The 23,385-nt window shown below is 40.8% G+C and overlaps 1 protein-coding gene across 10 annotated transcripts in view; it reads right to left on the reverse strand.

Moving 5' to 3' along the window:
* rbfox3a (RNA binding fox-1 homolog 3a) overlaps positions 1-23,385 on the reverse strand; it is a 359,399-nt gene that overhangs the window by 82,477 nt on the left and 253,537 nt on the right. Inside the window, exon 1 of one of the 10 annotated variants that reach the window (XM_058621174.1) lies at positions 12,791-13,314. The exons of the other annotated variants lie outside the window; for them this stretch is intronic. Within the exon in view, the coding sequence (XP_058477157.1) occupies positions 12,791-12,916 (126 nt within the window). The 5' untranslated portion in view covers positions 12,917-13,314. Of the gene's footprint in view, positions 1-12,790; positions 13,315-23,385 lie in introns of those variants that run through there. 10 annotated transcript variants of the gene reach the window in all.

Here is a 23,385-nt window from a genome sequence, read left to right on the forward strand (position 1 = left end):
TCTTTGGAAGCCTTTGCTTTAAGAGACAATGTAAGTTTCTTTAGTTTTATTAAAACAACCTCAAACTAAAAAAAAATAAAATAATAATTTTGAGCAAATCATCAACTTTTCATGTGTTACATCCCCAACAGAAACAAAAGCCAGTTCCCCTGCCCTGAAACTTTAAATACCTGATTTAGCTTTACCCATTTACACGTGGGCTTATCTATTTATCTATACCGTCCCTGTAGTGAGGAAATTAAACCTTTAGATCATCACTGGTGCTGGGCTTTTTTCTTATACCCGGCACAGAACAAGAACGACTCAGCAGGGAGAGCAGAAGAGAAGGGGAGGATAAAAAAAAACAAAAAACTATGTGGAGGTGCTTCAAGAAAATCAGAGTAACACTCTCACATGACTTGGTAAGAGGCAGCACTGCACTTGTGCACTTGTGCACTGACAGATTTATTCACGTTTTAAGTAAAATTAGTATATCAAAAATAATAAGGGCTTTCTGCAGTGCGCACACACACACACACACACACACGTCCATTCTGCGGTTTGCTGCAGTCTGATCTGATTGCTGCTTCAGCGATGAACCACCAGTGAAGCAGTAGCCTAATATTATCAGATGAATTCAATTAATATAATCTCATTTCCTCCTAAGTGCTGCCTCTCTAATTAAGTATGAGAAGATGCAGGGCACGGACCACCCACTGTTTAGCAAAGCTTGACAGTGTGTGTGTGTGTGTGTAAAAGTCAGTGCATGAGAGAGAGTCACTGCATCTGTGTGTGTTTAAAAAACACATTAATATGACTGTTACAGATGAAACAATATCTGGAGGCTGGTGTAATTAGGGCCAATTCAATGGACTCTGATACTTCATTATATACCTGCCAACAACATCGGCGATGGATTGCCATATTTTCCTTCTTTTCTCATTAATGGCGCGGTATTAATGGGAATGGCAGTAAACAGCAGCAGCAGCGCCGCTGAAGGAACGGCATGTGCTCGCAGGTCTGCACACGTGTGCCAACATGACATGTTTGTTTTTGAACTTTTCACCCCCCGAGGGGCTTAATCACAGACAAATTAAGAGCCCCTGATGGATTTGCCGTTCACACGTGCACACTCATATACACATAATGAAATCTGTTTTTCCTTTCATTTATATTTCGTCTCCTCCACAGGTACAGTCAGGGCCACAAGGATGAGTTTAGTCTGTGGATGATTCATTCTTTCTGTTCTTGAAGGCACTTAATGTGTGTGACCGTGCGTGGCACCGAAAATTATCACTGATTGCGTCACTTTTTTTTTTACATCTCTGCCTATAGAAGAGTCAATCCTTTCTTTCTTCCTAGTCCGCCTGCAGGTGCCACCAGTGCGTGATGAGTGGAGCAGACACATTCTGACTCATGAAATCATGACTTTATAAGAGTTTGGTTATTTATCCACCATCTGTTTCTCGGAGAACAGGATGAATTGTCCGAGGACAAAGATCAGTTTGGCTTTGAGCATTTTGACAATATCATGACATCCATTCCGCCTTCCCCAGGAATTGAATCATTTCTGCTTTGTGCGTACTACACTGTGCTGCAGACAAAACAACACTGACGGAGCAGTATGTGGGTCTCTGTGCTGGCACAGGACCAAGGACTGGATGATGCCCTCATCAGGACTGGGGATTCTGAGTAATTCTCTCCAACAATTTGACAAATCAGATCAGGCTGCAATCTTCCTCCGAGTGAGATAAGAACAAAGGACGGTGGGCTGCTCTGTCAAAGTGATTCTGACCAGGGGTGTGTTCCAACATGGGGTCTGTGGAAGTCTAGTAACGAGCTTTGTGCAGATGCTGACCAGTGATATTGTCTTGGCATTGACTGTACAGTTTTATCAAACAAGAAACCACGGGTGGATGAATTCTCCCATTTTGCCTTGGGGGTGGTGCGTGCTGCTGCTGCTGCTGCTGCTGCTGCTGCTGCTGTCTGTGACTCTGCAGTTGGATGTGTGGAGGAAGACAGGAACACAAAAGACCATTGGCCTGAAATGTGGGGCAAATTAATCTTTGATTTTTAACCCTTAAACACCGAGCACATCGCTGATGACACGTGCTATAGGAAAAGCTGAGAAGTTGCGCGGCAAAGCCAACATGTGGTTATGACGGTACTTTTATATGCGCTCTTTCAGGAAGCCGAAAAATCTGCATCTTTGTCACCAGAGGGGAGAGAGTGGGAAGAACACCCTGTACATAGTTTCCATTTTTTGGCCTGTTTTTGCACATTTCTTTTTTTATTGTAAATATGTTTTATACTGTTCAAATTTCAAATTTAGATACTAAATATAGTGTTCATGTACAACTGCAGTGTTTTTCTAAATAAACATTTTTGTTTCTTCATTTTAAGTTGTTAAAACACTACTTAACATGCAGTACATTGTATACTGCCAGATATTGGAAGTTATTCTGGGGAGAAATGGACAAAAGCATTTAGTTACAGGACATTTTTTGGTCCTTTTATGGTTAAAATAAGCAAAACATTTTTTTAAGGGGTTAGATGTTAAAGGGTTAAAAAGCTGCAACATCTATTAAAAGCATAAACAGTGTTTTCTTCACCTCCACACTTGCCTCACTGGACAGTTTACGTCATATTTGTGCACAAAAACAAAGTTCTTAAGATTTTGAGATCCAGTCAAAAACAGCTCGGACACAGCACTGCTCCTCACTCTGAAAGGCAAAATAAAAGTATGTGACATACATGTTTCAGAGAGTTGAAGTTTTGTTGCCGGCATGACTCTGTGTCCTGAATACTAAACATACGCTGCATGTGTTTACATTGGACTGCTGTATGGCAGCGTGTGCTTTCATACAGTGCACATCCCTCTGGGGAAGCTGTCCCCTCATCTATCCACCGAGCACTCAAACCCACACTGGGGGGAATATTCACGCATCCTTCGGAATTCAGCCAACCCCCACAAATCACTATTCTGCCCGCTGTCACAATGAGAATTTGTGAAATGACTGCATCGCTCCGTGAAGCGAGTGTTACTTTTAATGTGCATGCAATCGTCTCCAAGTCTTCAATGACTTAGTCAAGGTTTAGGGGCCTTTGTTTGTTTGCTTTTGACTCACATGTCAAGAATAACCTGAAATGACAGATGTAACAAAAATCCATCTGACCAAAAAAATACCTTGAGTCATTGTGTGACTTTTCTCGTCGCACCAGCAGCAGACCGTATTTTTATTTCCCCACTTTGGTGCCTCAGAATCTACAAGATGGACTGGTGCGAGATTTTATACACACTGTAATAGCTCTCTGACGATGACATCGTGGAGCTCATGTAGTCAGTTAGCGTTGTAATAGACGGATTAGATGAAATGGAATAATCCCGACTTTATGAAAAAGCGAAACTGATAAATCACACTTTTCCTCAAAAGATTCTGTCATAAATCTAATATTTTATTAAAAGAACAAACTAAACAAATACAAACAAATCCACATTTTTCTACTGGGTAGCAGTTTTTTTTTCTTCAAAAACCTGACTTTTTCCACTGTGTGATCTTGTAAATATGCCTGAGCACTCAGATCAATAGGTGAGCCCCGTGGGGTTGCCAGATCAGAGAGGTGGCCTGTGCAGGGTTACCAGAGTCAGGGATTTGATGTCCTTTTCATGAGGCTTAAGTGCTGACTTGTACATTTGCCTCCTCAAAACTCTGCTGCGCGACGACCGACGGACGGATCAGATTTCACACACGTACACACACAGACACACGTTACCTTCCTACTCCTTCACAAACGCCCCCTAAACCCTTGGTATGTTACTTGTGTGAGGGAGTGTGTGGTGGGTAACATTTTTTAAGTGTTTTGCCTCAAAGTCCCACAGTGTAATCAATCTCTAGTATTGGCACACACAAGAACACACAGTCTACAGTCGGAAGGACACTTGAAGACATGGTGCATTCCTTATCCCCTTAACCAAACTTAAACCGCCTTGATTTAACGACTAACTCCATCCCTAATCCAGAGCTAATCCCACGCTTAGCCTTAAAGCTGCTGTGTGTATTTTTTTGGTACTTTTTGTCGTTGCTAATGTTATTATTCTGTCTTTGTTTGGTCGTTGTGAATAGCTATGATGAAACATCTTTTGTATGAGGCCTCCTTCATCTAAAATGATGCTCTGTCAAGCAAAACTCTTAGCTAAGTGAGGGAGCATTTGTGTGTATACAGCAGCAGCAGCGTGAGGCAAAAAAAGAAATAAAATTATACCATCAAACTGAAGAAGAAGCACATTTTTTGAGCGGTATGAAACTTTTAGTGGGTAATTCTTTGTGTTTCGTGTGGAGCTGATATGCTTTATTGGCAATTTGTGAAGTAAATTTGACAATGTTGGCGTATAACTGACGCCAAAGTCACTTTAAGATATAAAACCTGACCAAGACCTCAAAACAACACGAGTTTGACTCATTTGTCCCCACAACCACAGAAAGACCTGCATGCGCGCACACATCAACAACAGCAGCAGTTAGCGGTGAGGTCAGGTGAGCAATCATCGTAATTTAAAATTGTCACTGAATAATCTATGCAAATGAAGGTTAATTGGAACCTACTGGAGACATTTGGGCCAACAAACCCCCCCTCCCCTCCCCTCCCCTCTCCCCCCAAAAAAACAAAAAAAAACACACCTCCATCACTTTACATCAATATTCATCGTCCTCTCATGATTCAATTTACGCCATGTTTATGTGTCAATGGACACAATTAACGCTCGTTAAGAGAGCGACGAGGAGGAGCGGCGTCGCGCTTGATTAGGCCTGACGTGTGTAAATATCTATCATGTGTGCAGGAGCAGAGTGAGGCCTTTGATATACACACACACACACACACACACACACACACACACACACAGAGAGTCAGGTAAACCCTGTCTGCTCTGTCAGTCTGCAGTGTGAATCCGGGGGTAACACGGGGGTAATTATCCAGCGCCTCCTATCCTCACTGCTTTAAAAACCCAGGGACTCTTACGGTAAGTGTGTAACCTTAAACAAATGACAGCAGGATCCTCCCCAGACATCTCCGGGTTGTGACCTGTGACCCTGTGCCCTCTCTCTTTACTGTATGCTGTCATAACACTGCTGCACTAACAAGCTGGTTTTTCTGGATAACCTTTAACTGTACATCCATCTGGCTGCTCAGAGACCTTTAGCTAACACAATACCTCTAACCTTGGGCGTGTCAAATCCTCTCCTTCATGCCAACGGCTCGATATCACTCTTCTGTGTCCAATATCACAACTACTATGGATTTTGCGTAACTGTGAACTAGAGCTGGTTAATACAGTCTGCTTTTAATGTGTTATTTTAAACAATAGTGGCACATTATGGGAGCCTAATAAGTTGCCCTGTCATTCAATCAGGCTACAGAGAAACGCTCTCTGATTTCACCGTTTTGGTGCCGTGAGATGAATCTGAAAAGTCGTGTTCCACAAACAGTTGCTACACGTTCCTGTGGACGAGTCCCAGCGCCAGGTGCAGCTCAGAAAACTCAACACAACTCGCTTTACCTGCAGACATTTTGACTTCTTCTGCTGCTAATTATGTGAGCATTTTGGCTGATGTGTGCCCTCTGCTGGTACAGTATAAGATTATAACAATAATTAAGAGTGTGCACAACATAAGACATGTCCTGATGCAATTACCTAGTGATTTAGCTATAACACAGTACTAAAATATAATGCTCCAGCTGTATGACACTCACTATCCAATTGTTGTCAATACGATGCCAATACAATATCGATACAATACTAATACGATACAGCTTCTTCCTACTCCATCCTCCTCCTCCCATGTCTTACTCTCTCCGTCATTGCAGCGGTTTCTCACATCCAACTTTTTTACAAATGCTCATCCATAAAAACAAAGCAAAATACGGACACTTACTGGCAGGGGCATACACAATAAAACAAGCAACACAGGGATTACAGCTTAATGAGGATGTGCCCAAAAAACACATTTTACTATTCCACAAGATTGAAAAACAAAAATATTTGTCGGTTCTGAATGAAAACAGAGTGAAAAAACAACTACAACGGGGATACGTCACTTTTTTTTTTTAGATGACACTGGCATGACATTGGCAGGTTTATGATCCACAAAGAGAAAACAAAACTTTTTACTTTACAGAGGAGGAATCTGTGTGAGGGTGAGGTGGAACGACGAGTGAGGAGAGCAAATGGAGTCAGCTACAGACGACAGAGGGAGGTGGATGTGGGGGAGTGAGCGGCCGGTCACTGGAGGCCCTCCCACCTGACAGAAGCACTATAATTTACAGGTGACCGATGGAGGATTTATGAGACACAAATATCTCAGGAGAAGCCTATCATTACACTGAGGCTGTCACTGTAACTCTTAACTCACACACACACACACAGATACATACACACATGCACATGTGCACAGACGTAGAGAGAGAAAGAGTTTCTGTTTTTTTTGCTTATTTATAAAAGGCGCAGAAAATGTCCTGTGAGTAAGTGATTATGCCCATTTTTCCAGAATAACTTTCAATATCTGGCAGTTATTTACAGTTTACTACATGTTAAAAATAGCGTATTAACGATTTAAATTCAGAAAAAACACGATTTTGAGTGTTAAATTTGAAATTTGATCAGTAGAACAGAATATTTTAACTTATTTATTTTGGCTCAATGTGCAAAAACAGGCCAATGAAATGGAAACCTATGTACGGCTTCCTGCAAAAGTGCGAGTGAAATTACCGTAATGACCACACGTTGGCGTCGATGTGCAACTTCTCAGCTTTCAAAAACCACTGGAGTTTTCCCAATAGCACAAACCGTTACGTAATTACAGTAATGCAGTTGTTTTTCTGAAACAATGAGACTAATAAATCAAAATAAATGAAAACTTAAACGCCGCACAAGCAAACTTTCAACACCGTTTGATTTGCAGCACGTTAGAATTCATTGCAGACTGAGGCATCTAATCCTTAGCTCTCTGTTGTTTATAGGGGAGCGGCGTCAAGGTCAAATATATATTTCCTCATAATCAGCAGTATATGGGAATCAAAGACGGAGAGAGAGAGAGAGAGAGAGGAGGGAGAGAGGAGGAAAAGACAAATGGGACATGGAAATAAAGCGTGAAAGTGAGGGAGAAGGCAAAGGCAGGAGAGGAGAGGGTGGAGTGAGGGAACACCAAGGCCTTTGCACTGTCCAATTACATTGTTCTTGTTTCATAAATTGGGACACGGGTAAGAAAAACTAATGAGCGGCAGAACACACTGTCTGACAGAGATGTATGTGTGTGCTCCATGAAGTGTGCGTCCATGTGTGTGTGTGTGTGTGTGCGAGCGACTGCGAAACAGGTAAAAGACGGACATTAACAATTCAGCGGTAACTTTGAGAGATGTAAAGCATGTTCGGTGTGAACTTGGCCTCAGAGCACATGGGCTTATCAAGGCTTAGGAGACAAGGGAGAGGATGAGGAGGTGAAGACGGAAAGACAAGACAGCATCAGCAAACTCTTCGCTAAAAAAAAGCACATTGTATATGCAGAAGATTCACCGGCTGACATAATGTTTTTTTTTTCCCCTCCACGATAATATCCTCCAAGTGTGATCAATGATTTTTATGGTTCTGGCTGCTATAACACTTGGTTAAGATTAGGAAAAGACTGTTAAATACTGAAAAGGTCAGCGCTTTCTTCAAGCCACCCCCCCCTCTCCTTGAAATGATGTTAATGCAGGACTCATTTGGTTTCTCATTTAGGATGTGGTGGTGAGGGGAGTAAATCTATGCACTACATCTCTTCCGGAGAGCAGACACCATAAGCACGTATAGGGCCGGGGCCACCGTCGTTTTCTAACATTAACAAAGTGCTGCAGGTGCCGCAGCAGAACTATAAAACATTTCCTCGTGTTCATAATCAATCACATTTTCCTCAAAACACATTTGCTGTAGCAATTTAGCTCCCGAATTTGTTCAATACTTCCTCTCCCGACTCTAAGCCTCCTAGATAAGAGGAAATCACTTCTCATTTGAACTACTTCAGCCTCGGAGGTCGACATATTTTTCATATTACGAGGTCAGCGGCACAAAGAGGCTTCACAGGTGCAGCCGGGATGGCAGACCTGCAAACGCCAGCGACGGAGGAAGGAGCCGGATAAAGACGTGACAGTGAGTCCCTGACGACGACGACGTGCACTCCTAAAATCACCTGTAGCAGTTTGAGAACCTTTAAGCAGCAGTGTCACACTTCTTTACACGACTGCGAGGGAACAACTTCATTTTGACACGTGCGTCTTCACGCGCTCTCCATGTCGCATTTAACTGAAAAAAGAAAAAAACATATGGAGCTACCCCCCTCTGCCTGTATATGTGTGTGTGTGTGTGTGTGTGTGTGTGTGTGTGCTCCTCCCTAGGGAATATCCTGCTTTCAGCAGCAAAAAAAAGCAGCAGCTCCCCCTGCAACTCTCAAGAGGATGAGTGGTAGAAAATGAATGAATGAATGAAATTCCTCTTCTGTGCAATGATCACCTAGTGGACTACTTTTTTTTTTTATTTTTTATTTTTGCTTCTTTTTCTTAAAAGAAGAAGAAAAAAAAGCTCCGTCATTGAGGCTCTGCTGCTGTGCTACGTTGCATTCGTTGAACGGATGAGCTTCATTCCTGGTTTTAAGTAAATTTTTAAACAAAAGTGTATATAATGATAAGCTGTGTGTGCGTGTGTTTGTGTGGCGGCCCCTCAAACGCTGCAGTGGTGACTGTGGATGACAGTTTCCTCTCTCAGTAAAAAAGAAAACCCACCAGTCCAGCTTTTCACATCAACAGCAGCCATCGCACGAGACAGAGAACACATGATCACCACACACATATGAAGCTTAAAAGCAGATGGAAATAACTTGAGCGTCCAGGTGATGGTTCAGCAAAGTCCTAATTCTCCTCTACTTCAGAATAAGATGAGTTCCTGCCGATACTGATGCCACTGTGCTGTATCAGCAGCTCATCTAATGCTGTTTTCTTTGCTTTCATTTTCCATAATCCATTTTGGGGTTGTTGTTCATATTATTGTTTTCACTATATATATATATATATATATATATATATATATATATATATATATATATATATATATATATATATATATATATATATATATATATATATATATATATATACAGTATGTGTGTGTATATATATATATATATACAGTATATATATTACTGTGCTAAAGTCACAGGGCACCACCAGCTTTGTTGTTGTTGTTTCATGCCTGTCCAATTGTGTAATCATTGGCATTTGGATTGGAATGATGCGACTTAAAGTTGGTCTTATATATAGTAGTGGATTGGAAGTCTTGAATTCTTGAACTAAATCGACCTTTTTTTAACAGCTGATATTTTTCAACATGAAAGAGTCGGACAAACACAGGTCCCACTCTCATTTTAAGAGAGTCATTGATGCGCTATTGTTGCGCTATATAAGTATAAGGGTAGGTTACAGTAAATATTCAACACAAAAAAATAAAGTTGTTTTTTTTATTGTATTTTCTGGATGTGTTCCAATAAAGCAATTAAGAAATAATGACACTGTATATTATTGCATTGCTTTACAATGGCGTAGTTCAGTTCAAGTTTCACAGTAACCAGTTCCAGCTAAATGGAATTCAGCCATGATTCATTTGCTTTGCTTTCCTAGACTGACATGTGAACATTAGAAACAACGTAAAAATTATTATTTAAATCATCATCAATCATATTTTCGGCCATTTTCATTTAAATTCAGTTAAAATTCTATTTTAAGTTGTACTTAAAATAGAATTGTTGGGTTGGTTTTTGGATGTAAATGTAACTTTTCTGGAAATATTGTTCCGTTTTCTAAAGAACTGATACTTTGTTTCATGCTGAAACTTTCACTTTGACAGATAAATAGACAGACGGATAGATAGATATCGTGTAATGGCATCAGATTCTCAAGAGTAATGCACACCATAATTGATCCCCAGCTGCTTGTAAGTGATTTTACATCCACACACACACAGTCACAGTTATTAATGGTGCCACAGCTGAGACGAGCCGCAGCTCTTGAGGTGATCTAAAATAATTATGACACAGAGAGATAAATCACTTTGTACATTGGCACAAAACGCTGGGAATTCACTTCCCCTCTGCTCCTCACGTCTGTGAGGGAACTGTCCAGCATTCTCAACACTGCAGGTGCTGTCCGTGGTGCTGAAACTGTGACTATTGTCGTTGTTTTCTTTGTTTTTTTGGTTACGTAATAGGAATTTGTGGCTCTATAAAAACGTATTACCGCCGTAAAAATATGTTCAGGATTAAATGCATCAATTGTGTGTTCTAACAGAGCCGCGGCAAATATAATGTGCAATATAATACAAATCACATCCACATGAGACACAGAAACAAATAGGGTGTTGCTGCACAAAACAATGCACGCTCGACAAAAAAGACACAGGAAAACAGAAAAAGGCACAGAAATAAAGACAAGTGGGACACAAGAGGAAAGCAGCAGAGGATGAATCGAGGAGTGGGGGTTTTATTTCTCCACATTCCTCAATGTATTCCAACCAGTAGACAGGAAGTGTTTAACTATTAGGTGCGCCTTGGTAAAGATTCCTCCCTCCATCCCCTCCCTCCCTGGGGAGAGCAGAGAAGCTTGCGCAAGCAGATTTAGCACATGGTATTGACTTAAGAGGACTTTTTATTCCAAGGCGAAGGAGAAAAATGGACGAAAAAGAGAGACAAAGGAAGGACGGAAAAGGAGAGAGAGAGAGAGGGAGAGAGGGAAAGAACTGAAATCCAATACACGGGTTGGAGGAGATGAATGTATTAAGGGTTGTGTTTAGCTGCGATCCACGTTGTCTGTTTGAATTGATGGATAATGTGAAAGCAAACGAGAAGCAGGATCCTATTGAATGTTTGAACACAGTGTCAAAGCAATAGGGTTAAAAGGAAAAAACCCACTTATGCCGGAGTCACACTTGACTGATGCAGACTGGTGAGGGCCTGAAATTGTCTGGTTTGAACAAGAATGGTGCATTTATTTTGCCCCCAGATATTTAAAATCTTAATCCTTAATTTTAAATCGCTGATTAATACACAACACCTTTAAGATGCCATTGTCATGGCTCCATACTGCAAGTCAAAGTCTTTTTACTGTCCGTCGAAGACAAACTTCAAAAGCAAAACTTTACTATATAATTAAAAAAAGCAAAGCTTCACATCCAGCATGCTGGAGGAGGTCTACTGTGAATGTCGGCCTACATATTACTCACATTACTTAGCCGAGTTGTCTCACAAATATGAGACAACGCCAGCTGGTAAAAAAAAAAAGCAAGACTCAAAGGTTCACTCTGAAATGACACATCTCGGCCCTTTACCACAGCTCTGTCTTTCTCCTTTCAAATGGTGGCTCATTCTAAAAGCCTCCACATGACTCTCTCAGGTTCTCAAGGTTTGCACCCGATTGGCAAGCGATAAAACACAAATAAATAAATAGAGAAAATAGAAACATGATCACATGTTCAGATGGAAACCTTGCACAGTAGCATTTTACAACGTATCGTGTTGACATCTCAAAGCATTCATCCACACTATTATTTCACTATGTTGCCATAAGTGTTTGTGATATTTCATTTAAAAAATAATACACCTAAACAGGCTGGAAAAGAACTGCAAGAAAGTGCAACGTAATGTCATGTGGAAGGGTCTTCCCAACAAAAAACAAATAGATAAAAACACACACTCACACACACACACACAAACAACGCATGTTAACAGACTGCCTCCCTAAGGACTCATGGTGTTTGTGTCGCCGCATGGAACTGAATGTGTGTGGATCCCAGCTGGTGTGTGCTCTGCTTGTACACACACGTGTGTGTGTGTGTGTGTGTGTGTGTGTGTGTGTGTGTGTGTGTTGCCATCAGGCAGGTGGTCTGGGCTGCCCTGTAAAGGTGATGTGTGGTGGCTATTTGGAGTCTGGACGTGGCAGGTTAGCCCACTGCAGCCCGCTCATATTTTATATGGCAGCTCTCTCCAGTCTTATCATATTTTATATGACCACAATAACAAACTGTCTAGAGAAAAAGGGACCGCCTGCCACCGCACATGCTGCTCGCAGTAAAACACAGGCACATGCACAAAGAAACACACACACACACACACACACACACGCACACGCACGCATGGTAAAATGTGGCGGTGCATAATGTGGCGACAGAGCAATGGCACGTATCAAGTGACCACTTTTACAGTAAACAAACAGAGTGAGAGTGATAACTGAAGAAACAAGCCACAGTTAATAGGAAGACAACCATCTGAATGATATAGGCATGCAGCCACTCCAAGAAGTGAGCCAGCAGTCATTTGCTTCTATTGTCCAATTTATTTCTGAGCGGACATCTGTCCCTGTCCTGCTGCCCACTGAACACACACACACACAAACACACACACACACACACAGGCAGAAAGGGGGGGGGGGGGCTCCATGTTTGTGTTGGTTTAATGCTACTGAGTGTATGGAGAGGCACATGTCAAGTTGACTGTTCACTCACAGTTGTGAGTGTGAAAAAAAAAAGTTTTCAAAAGATGTGCACAAGCTACACGCAGAGATAAGAAACACTTAATACGATTAAGAAACTATACAAAGTGCATTTTTGATGAATAAAAGAGTGAAATCAAACAAACAGCAGTGAAACAAGTACAGTGGGAGAAGCAAAGGAAAGCATTGGAAAGGAAAAAACAAACAAAAAAGAAGGGTGTGGAGAGGACGGTGGAGGTTTTCTTACCTGGGGCAGATAGAGGAAGGAAGGGGGGCATTGCAAAGAATGGGGTAACATCCCAGACCCGGACAGTAGCACACAGCCGGAGTTCGCCATAGAGCACAGCATGTGGAGACGGGACACCTTACTCATAGAGACTCAAGTAACACCTCTGCTCCGCTCTCTCTATCTTCTCACTTCTCAGTCTCTCTTCACCACTCTGTCTTTACTTCTTATCACCTCCCTTCTTACTTGTGCACTTCAGTCAGAGGCAGCGATGAGCCAACAGAGAGTTACTTTCTCAGTGGATGGAGGCGAGGGAAGCCCACGCAGACACACACATGTACACACACACACACACAGCAGTGGCTCCAAACGCACACACGCGCGCGCACACACACACACACACTCTCTGAGCAGCAGCTTCAGTGGCGCACGGATCGTGTGGAGGGAGAGTATGTGTGGGAATCTAATGTGTGCCGATGGGCAAAGTGATGCTTCTGCTTCTGTTCCTCTCTCCTCTGTTTACTTTGAGAAAGAGGTGGAGAAGCCAAGGCACGCGATTGGGTACGGAGGGAGGGAGAGGCAGATGGAGGAGGAGGGTAAAAGAAAGGAGTGCGGAGGAGGAGGCAGAGGCAGAAGGCGGTGCGAGGCTTGGGAGGTCCTTGAGAGGACGGGAAGGAGTGATTGGAGAAAAGGAGAGGGGCTAGGAGTGGGCTGGTGCGGAGGGATTGGAGGGGAGGAGAGGAGGGGGAGGAGAGGAGAAGGGGGAGGGGGAGGGGGAGGGAAGTCTATGGGATATACCAACATCACATGAGCGAGCATGAAAGGGAGACAGAAAGAGAGAGAGCATGTCTGTTTCTGTGTGTGCGCATGTACACACACACACACACACACACACACAATATGGGAGCAGCTGATCCATTAACCCTTTCCAGAAAGGTTCAGGGCAAACTCCTCTCTAATAACCAACTCATAATAACAACAACAACCGTTGCACTGCTGCTGTTTACTCAAACAAAAAAAAAAAAAATACATACACACACACAGAGGGAAAAAAAGAAAAGAAAAGAAAAGAAACACTGCAGTGATTGTGCCCTCAATACATTATTCCTTCTTTAAATCAATTTGGCTCCGTGTTACTCCAGGATTTGCATGATCCCACCATTATGAGAGAGCATTAACAAACAAGCTGCCGCGCGGCTTAAAAATGATTTGGTTTGCTTTGCATACGTCCCGCTCTCCCATGGTTTCCATGCAAAGGAATCATAATTGCAAGGTGCAACACTCTTACTCCCAAAATAATTCTCATTTTATTTTAAAAAAAAAACAGAAAAAAAAACAATTAAGGACGGGAACAATTACAGCGCGTGTTTAAACGCCTTTGTAAAAATCACACAGCTGATGCAACAGCTTAATTTAATTTATAGCTGGGTTGTAGGAAGGATGCTTTCTTTAAGCGTAGCATTTCCCTAGAAAGAACAGAGCTAATGGCTGAATAATGAGATACAACAAAATATACACCCCCCCCCCACTCCTTTTTTCCTCCCCTCCTTCCTCCCTTTCTTTTCTTCCTGTGTGAGGCCTCGGAGGGGGAGGAGAGCAGCGGTTTATATTTTGGCAATATATCTTTTGTTTGATGTACTACAAGCCTGACTTAATGATTTAGTTTAATCTGGGGCTGGTGGAGAGAAGTTGGGTTTTATACACTTGATCCTCCTCCTCCACTGAGAGAAAGAAAGGGAGGGAATAAAACACACACACACACACACGCAGAGATGTGATGTTTTTCGATCAAATCTGTCTAAGCACTGAGTTCTTAATGCAGTAAAGTTGCCATTTACATTAATGTAGAAGAAAAGACAAGAAAATATACAAACTGTTGCACAAATACAGACCTTTATGAGGTTATACATTAGATAAAAACACATTCATTTCACCCATGGCATCATTTTTTCCTTATGGGTCAAAACTGCCTCACTTCCTCTCTCACATTCTCACTGTCTGGATGTGAAGGATTTTGTCAAATTCAGTCAGTATCAACACACAGGATCACCAAAGACACAAAAGAGACTTAATTAATGAAAATAAATGTACTTAAATCCACCCACACACACACACACATGCAAGTTTGCAGTAACTGCCATTCATTTGGAGCCTAAACAAAGCATTTAACCTAAACCTTAACCATTAACTCCTAACCTTAACCTAACCAATTCAAATCCGAGCTCTACTAATCTTAACCAGTTCCTCACTTGCTCTCAATGAGGATGACTGGTCCTCATAGGATTAGCGTTTACACCAGAGAAAAGTCCTTAAGCGTTAATGAATACAATCACACACACACACATGCGGTAATCACAATAAATCTAATTGCCAATCTCACTTTAATGTTTCATTATCTAAATATATTATTTTCCTCTGTGATGTTTCCTCTCGCCGTGCAGCGGCCAGTGTTTTGGATTTCCCCGAGTATATGTGTGCTCATGTGTATATTATGCATAATGGTTTTATATCATAATCTGCAAAATATATGGAGTGCTACATCACATCCACAAGTGACTTTTAATAAGGTTTTAATAGAAACAAAATTTACCTCCACAAACTTATTAAAGTGCTCTCTCACTTAAGGTCAGAGTGAAATGAAAAATGATTCCATTTTGTACTTGGATTGGACAATTAAAGTTGCTCAAATACAGAGGTAATAGAAAGAAGATCATTTAGAATGGTTACATGAATTTTTAATGGAGACACACACGCACGCACGCATGCACGCACGCACGCAATATTAATGTCTCATATTAATAGTGATGAACTACAAATAATCCATTTAATTATTCTTAATTGACCCCAGAAACTAAATAGTAGAAGCCAAAACAAACACAAACAACACAAAAGTGGATCAAGATTTCAAACACAAAATTCAAAATTATTAAAAAAATAAAAAAAAATATTAGGATGTCATATACAACACACTTATTTTATATGGACATGCTGGGGGTGTGTCTATAGGTCACATATCCAGGCTTTTTTGTCTTCTTATGTGTTGATTCATTTATTTTTAGTAGTGATATAAAGTAGCAATACTTGTGTAGAAGGCACAAAATAGAGTGTTTTTGTTTTGTTTTTGTTCATGAAAATGAACCAATTGAACTTTGAACTTTGACGCATTTCCAAATTTCACAAATTCAATCCGATTTTAAACAACCACGTTTACATGGTTGGTGATAATTATTATTTTTCTCATCAGATTGGGCTGAAAAAAAGGATATAAGACACTCTATATTGCACATTCTTATAGCCTCTGTATATACTGTATGTTTTAGTAATGGAAAATAGCAGGTGAAATTCTCTATGTTCTAAGGGTTAAAAGAAAAAAACTGACACTCAGATTCACTAATGATTTTCAGATCAACATGAAAAGGTGATTACGTTGCATGTCTTCTCTTAACTCACACACACACACACACACACACATTCATGGCCAAGGCCCAGTCTGCCAATAATTTCCATGACATAAATATAAAGCAACCAACATCTATCATACACCTCTTTTCTATCAACTGTATTGCATTAGGCCAGAATAAAATGACAGATTATACACTTTGACAGATTATATATGTCAGCTGCTCTATTTTAGTTCACTGTAGATGCACTGTGTGTGTGTGTGTGTGTGTGTGTGTGTCGGTGCATCCCTGCAGCCTCGTACTAATACACGTCAGCAACCCCAGTCATCACAAAAGCTGTCAGCATATTTCCATGATCACATCCAAAAATACTTAAACTCCAGGGTTTAGCAGCAGCATCAAAATCAAGTATACACTAGAATTCAGTGTTCACGTTCTCTTATATGTAGACAATATGAAACATAGACATGAATATGAAGCTTAAGAAGACATTTAAAGCTCCAATGAGAACTGTGTGCTGACTGAGACTTGCTCTTTTATGGTCTTAGGTCCTCAGCCAGGAACATCTGCATAAACTTTGTGCAGTGGACCTTCAATGTTGCAATTCTAAAGTGAATTCACACCTTGGTATCACAGAGGAGGTTGATTCAACAATGCATTTATACACTCACTGGTCACATTATTATGCACACGCACAAGTCAACTGCTTGTTAATGCAAATATCTAATCAGCCAATCATGGCAGCAACTCAGTATGTGTTGGGCAGGCAGAGAGAAGTTCAAACTAAGCATCCGGATGGGGGAAGCAAGGGAATTCAAGTCATTTTGAATGTGGCGTGGTTGCCTTGCCACAACCTGTAAACCCACCCTGGGTTTTATATAAAATATTAAGAAAGCAGGAGATCTCTGGAATGAAAATACCTTGCTGATGCGAGAGGTCAGAGAAGAATGGCTAGAAAGGTGCGACTAAAGAAGACATGAAATTAGCGATTAAGACCATTAAGTCCCCAGAAAAGCATTTAGAAAGCTTTTCAAACAACTGAAGAAGCATCCTCCAGGGACTAATAGATTCTCACTTCCAGGTTGTCCTCAGTCAGCAAACCAGAGGACAACATCCACTTTTAATATGCAGTTTAAAACAGCAACTCAAATAGGCCCTCTCTAAAATCAACGTGTGGGGAAGACCAACTTTGAACGCACAACACACAGTGCAAGAGCTTGTTCCGCTTCCATGCTCTGTGTGGCTGAAGGCTGCACATTCACTCAGATGTTTTAATTAGTGAAGGTACTGTCAGGGTGGGTTTTAGAGGCAAATGGAAAAAAGGATGCATGTTGGGATGGGCTGAAACTGCACCTGCCCACAGCCTCCGCTGCAACACACACACACACACACACACACACACACACAAAAAAACAACTAAACCTGCAGCACATTGTGTTACAGAAACAATACACTTCTGTATGCATTCCATTATGCCTATGCACATTTGCATGTGACATCTCCTGTGCCTCCAATTTACATCCGATAGTTTGATGACTTTTCACTACACCTGTGTGTTCCTGCCAACAATGCGATTTAAATTCACACCGAAAAGTCAGTGCGATTTCATCTGAAGTATATTTTTACATAGAAATCTTGTTCGGCGTCGCTTTAATGCAATTTTGACTTTCGGTCGTCTCAGTCTCTCAATAAAGTGTCACCAATTACTTGTAACCTCCGGTGCATTTTATTGCTAGTAATGCATAATGTCATATCAGAGTCGAGGCAGCGGCATGTTGATGAGAATTTCCTCTGAAATGTAAAGTAGCGCGCAGACAACATCACTCACTCCATCTTCATGTTAACCAATGCAAATGACACCTAGTGTTGTTGGTGTCTATTAACATCTCTTATTGATCTTTCTCGCCATAGTCGCACCTTTCAAGGAGGTTTGGCAGCTTCAACGTCTCCTTTTTTTTCTTATTTATTTATTTATATATATATATTTATAGACACACAGTCTTTGGGTCTGATGAAAACTTAAAAGGCTGGTGACATTGAAGCTTCAAAGCTACACTTCAGCATCAAGGTGAGTTTGAACATATTGAAATATTTATTGTTTTTACTCTCGAGGCAGAGGGATCGGCTGCTTATTGATACCACGGGAAGAATATGTGGAGGCAAGGGGGCGATATGATGAGAGGTTAGTGTGTGCGGGTTCAATTGAGTGTGTGTAAGAGCACAAAAAGAGACAAAATGATTCTTAAAAAAAAGTAGCTCACCGCTACCTGTAAGAACAGTAAATAAGAGGCTGGAGCAAAAAAAAAAAAAAAAAGGGAAAGGGATGGCGCTTGTAGCAGGAGCTCTTATGCAAAGCACAGCGAGGTTGACTTGGCACTTTGACTTTGAAAGCCGTGGCACGGTCCCTGCTGGCGAGGCTCTGTTTAGAAAAGAGAAGTATTGTTGAGCAGAATCAAAGCGGCCTGAGACTTGACAGGGCGACGACATTAAGCATTCTCCTCCCTTCATCCCCTGAGGTGCTTGTCCTCTGCAAGGTGGAACCACACTCACAAAGTCAAGGAAGAAGCACAAAAAAATGTCTTGTATTTTTCTACACACACACACACACACAATGGCTTCCATGACGTCAGAGGACATTGCATTGAATTATTGTCACTTCCTGGAGACTCTAACCTTAAGCAAAATTACTCCTGGCATAATCCTAACTCTGACTCTAACCTCAGCCTAACTTTATAACTTTATAACATGTCTTCACCTTCAAATGTAGTCATTTACATTATGGGGAATTGAGTTTTATCCCCATAAGGAAAACGAGACACAGTCACGTTACCTAAGGAACACACACACAACTGTGAAACTGATTCAAACAGACAAAAATGATGGATTTATGCACAATGGCTACAAAACCCTCACAAAAACTCAAAGAATCATGAAATACTTGAAGCAGAATAACTATTATTGATGTTAATATGTACAAGTAGATAGACACTGGAGCAAAAAATAATGCAGCCACAACCAAGTCACTAAAACAACACTGAGTGAGGTCCTGACTACATTTGAGCATGACTTTGGGATATGATGACACTGCTCCAGTTAGGTTACTAATACACAGGTTACTCACTGTGCATTTGTGAGTGTGTGTGTGTGTGTGTGTGTGAGAGAGAGAGAAAGTGTCCTGCACAATATAAATCATGGCAGTAGCAGTAAGAAGACCCGGGTCCAGGACCTTGTCAGTTTTCGTGTTCTCCCCGTGTGTGTGCGTGGGTTTTCTCCGGGTTGTCCGGTTTTCCACACCACAGTCCAAAAAACATGCAATATGGGGATTAAGGTGAATTGGTCACTCTAAGTTGACTGTGAGTGTGAGAGTGGATGGTTGTTTGTCTCTATGTGGCCCTGCGATGGACTGCCAAACTGTTCAGGGTGTAACCCGCCTCAGCTCCCCCCTCATGTGACCCTCATGTGGAGGATAAAGCGGTGGAAGATGGATGAGGCAGCTGTCATACACACACAGACACATTAAAAGTTCAAAATAAGTTTGAAATTACAGAACCCACACCCAAAGTATTGAAAATCACTAAGGCGCAACTTCCTCCCCATCTCTCCTTTATCTCATCTCTACATCCAGAGCTGCTGACACAAGGCACCACAGGATGGGATCATCCCAGGGCAGAGGCCCCATTAGTGGCCTGCGATACAGGAAGAGCTCCCAGTGAAGGGATGGAGCTTTTAATGTCCAGCAAATCTCTCATCAAGGAGTCTCCAAACAGAGACCTGAGCAGACGCTCGCCACTCCACATTTGTTGCAAAATTACGCTTTCTCCCATCACAACACACACACACAGACACACAGTCACACAATCTGTCTTTTTCAGTCAAACACGATGAATAGCTGCAGAGGACAAGAGAAAAGAAGAAGAAATATTCTTCAATCTTTATGCATTCAGTAACAAAATAAGTCCCTCGGTCCTCAGGATGCACTCCAGTGGTGTAGTATCTGACTCAGCTAGTTTGTCTAGACTGTGTTAGAGATGTGCATTGAGAAGTAAACAGGAACTTCCTCATGAGAGAGTTGACTTTGCATCACCTACAATCTGGGTGCAACAGAAGTCTGTATGCCAGACCTGAAAACAATGCTTGTAAAAGAAGCGCAGATGCTTCCTGTGTTGACTGAATGGCACCGATGTCAAAACCTGAGCACTCTAAGATATACGATCGTGAGAATGTATAGAATGAGCTGACACAACTTGTTTCCCAGGAAAAGGGGGAACAGTCAAATGTGGGGTTTGAGATAAGGATGTTAGAGAAACCCTTAAAAGTAGGTACCTGCTCCTAAGCAGGCAGAATTGTTCGGAGATTCGGCAAGAACATTCTCCTGAGCTGCTGCAGCGCTCGGTCTGATGCTTGACTTAACCAAATAAAATCCCTTTTGTTCGGTACGAGTCTTGTGTCTGAGGGGTTCTTTCTACACCATCAACTCATCACCTATCATTCATAAGAAGAAGGAAGCCTGAATAAAACGACATTTTGGCGTCACGAACGGGGGGGTATTTTTGTTCCTGGTCAGCAGCGCCAGCGGCCTCTTCAGGTGGACCCACTCTCGCTCCCAGCCGGCATTTAAGAGGTGAGTGTTTTTCTCACAGTGGGAGCCAGTGGGGGTTTGTTGATTTGGCTGTTGGTTTGCGGTGGTCCTGTGGGCACACTGAAAAGAATCATTTGTGTGGGGACAGGCTGCGGTGTGTTGATGGTGCAGAAGCCTCGTCTAAATTTGTTTTTATTTAGGTATGAATAAAAAGGGGGGAGGAAGGTCCCCTCTACGAAGAGAAAGAGATTAAAAAAGTTAGAATAATTAGTAGCGATGACTAGACTATTTGTATACTGCAAGGGAATAAAGTCCCTGTAAGTCATGTACTTTGGGCGGAAAGCGTGAACATTTTATATAATAGTCAAAGTGAAAGAGATTAAAAAAGTTAGAATAATTAGTAGCGATGACTAGACTATTTGTATACTGCAAGGAAATACCTGTAAGTCATGTACTTTGGGCGGAAAGCGTGAACATTTTATATAATAGTCAAAGAGAAAGAGATTAAAAAAGTTAGAATAATTAGTAGCGATGACTAGACTATTTGTATACTGCAAGGAAATACCTGTAAGTCATGTACTTTGGGCGGAAAGCGTGAACATTTTATATAATAGTCAAAGAGAAAGAGATTAAAAAAAAGTTAGAATAATTAGTAGCGATGACTAGACTATTTGTATACTGCAAGGAAATACCTGTAAGTCATGTACTTTGGGCGGAAAGCGTGAACATTCAGCTAATGAGTAACAACACAGTAAGTTGAATATGCGGTGCCAGATTTCGAAAGAAACTGTAAGACATGGTATTCTTCTACTAAGTGAAAATTGAGCATAGAAGTTGTAAAACTTAAAGAGAAGAAGAAAAGGAAAATCTCTAAAGGAAAGAAGTGAAATCCCATGCATGGGTTTATTAATCAAAGAAGTGAGACTGCAGATTAAAATAGATGAAAGTTGAGGTTAATAGCGTGCACGCATGGAGAAGAAGTTTATCAAGGATAGATAATCGTGGAAACAAAATTTGGGAGGAAAAAACAGGTATATAAATGGATCGATCCTAGATGACTGAGAGCAGAGAATGAGAAGAAGAGAGAACGTTTAAAAAAAAAAGTGTTAAAAATTAAGATTTCTATTAAAGTCGACGTATAAATTTAAAAATTGAGATTGGGTCAAATTTAAAATTTGGTCTAAGTGTTGTTTTGTGTTGGTTTGTGTTGTTCTGTGATGCTTTACTTTGTGTGCCATGGCTTTGTGTTGTTTTATGTGTGTGTGGACATAAGTTCGTCTTCAGAGTTTGTGTGAGGAGGAAAAGCTATTTTTGACATGTGGTCATTGAAGCCAGAAGGGCTGCGGAGGAGAGATGGTGTCTTTAACTCATGAGCGATTACTGAAATTTATTAGGGATTTGATTGTTATATTGGATCCATTGGTAAATAAAATTAGTTTTAAAGTATGGTCTGGCTAGCAGACATTGTAGGTAGAATATTGGAGAATATAAAAATAAAATGAGGAAAAATCCAGATTAATCCAGATTGAATTTGGGGGAATAAGAAAAATAATAATAATAATAACAACATTGATGAGAACAAAAGAAAGTTGAATAAAATAGAGTCAAAGGAGATAATTGAGTTTAGTCTTAAAGAGGAAACATAGAGGAAAGAAGAGATAATGCATTTATGATAAAAAGATATATCATGTTTGGAGCATTATCTCATTTTATGTCTGATCGTAGAGGGTAAAAATGAATGTAGAGAAAAAGGGTTTGGTAGTTTGCATGAAATTGCATGAGACAAATTAGGTGTGGTTGACCCTTGAGAGTTGGAGAGACTTATATAAATAAAGGAAAATAAGTAAGTAAGTAAGTCAGAGCTTGTATTTTAGCTTAATTTATTATATCATGAGTTAGGTTATAACTCATGATATAATAGGATTAAGAAATAGTGAATAATGGGTTCTAAGAGTTGATTCATTGTGGTAAAAGAGCACAGTTGCTCTGCTGGGGTGAGCTGAATCTTTTACAGGCTAGATTCACACACACACGCACACATTGTCAAATTAGTCAGGAAAAATTTAAGAAATAAGCGAGAATTAAAAGAATAGGTTGAAGGTTTGATTAGTATGTTTTGAAATAAAATAAAAATTCGATAGATAAATAAATGACTACAGGAAAGCAACAGTACTAATAAATGAACGCATTTATTAAAGTAAATGGTAACTGGGTGTTGTGTAACCAAAATTACCTACCAACACACAAATGATTCATAATTATTAAATTAGGCTAAATAGGAAGGTTCTGATCAAGAGGAGGAGGAGCCTGCTTTTCTGAAAAAGCCAAGCCGAGAGATTTTATTCTTTGAAAAGAGCAGGATTTCCTGTCACTATGGAGATGATGATGTATTGGTGGGGCAGAGTTAGTTGTGAAATCTTAATTTGTTTCTGTGTCTTGCTGTGTAATAATGCATGAGATAGTCAATGCGTTTATGTGAATTGTTGATGACGAAGTGTCCCTGATCAAGACTCTAAGTCTTTGGCAACACCAAAAAAAAAAAAAAGAAAAAAGAGGTTAGTTTGTTCTAAGTGGTTGTATGTTTTATTGGAGTGTGAATGTGAAAGAATGAATGGGCTATTGTTTGTTTGAGCTAT

Source organism: Solea solea, chromosome 21 (assembly GCF_958295425.1).
Source record: "Solea solea chromosome 21, fSolSol10.1, whole genome shotgun sequence".
NCBI classification, from domain to species: domain Eukaryota; kingdom Metazoa; phylum Chordata; class Actinopteri; order Pleuronectiformes; family Soleidae; genus Solea; species Solea solea.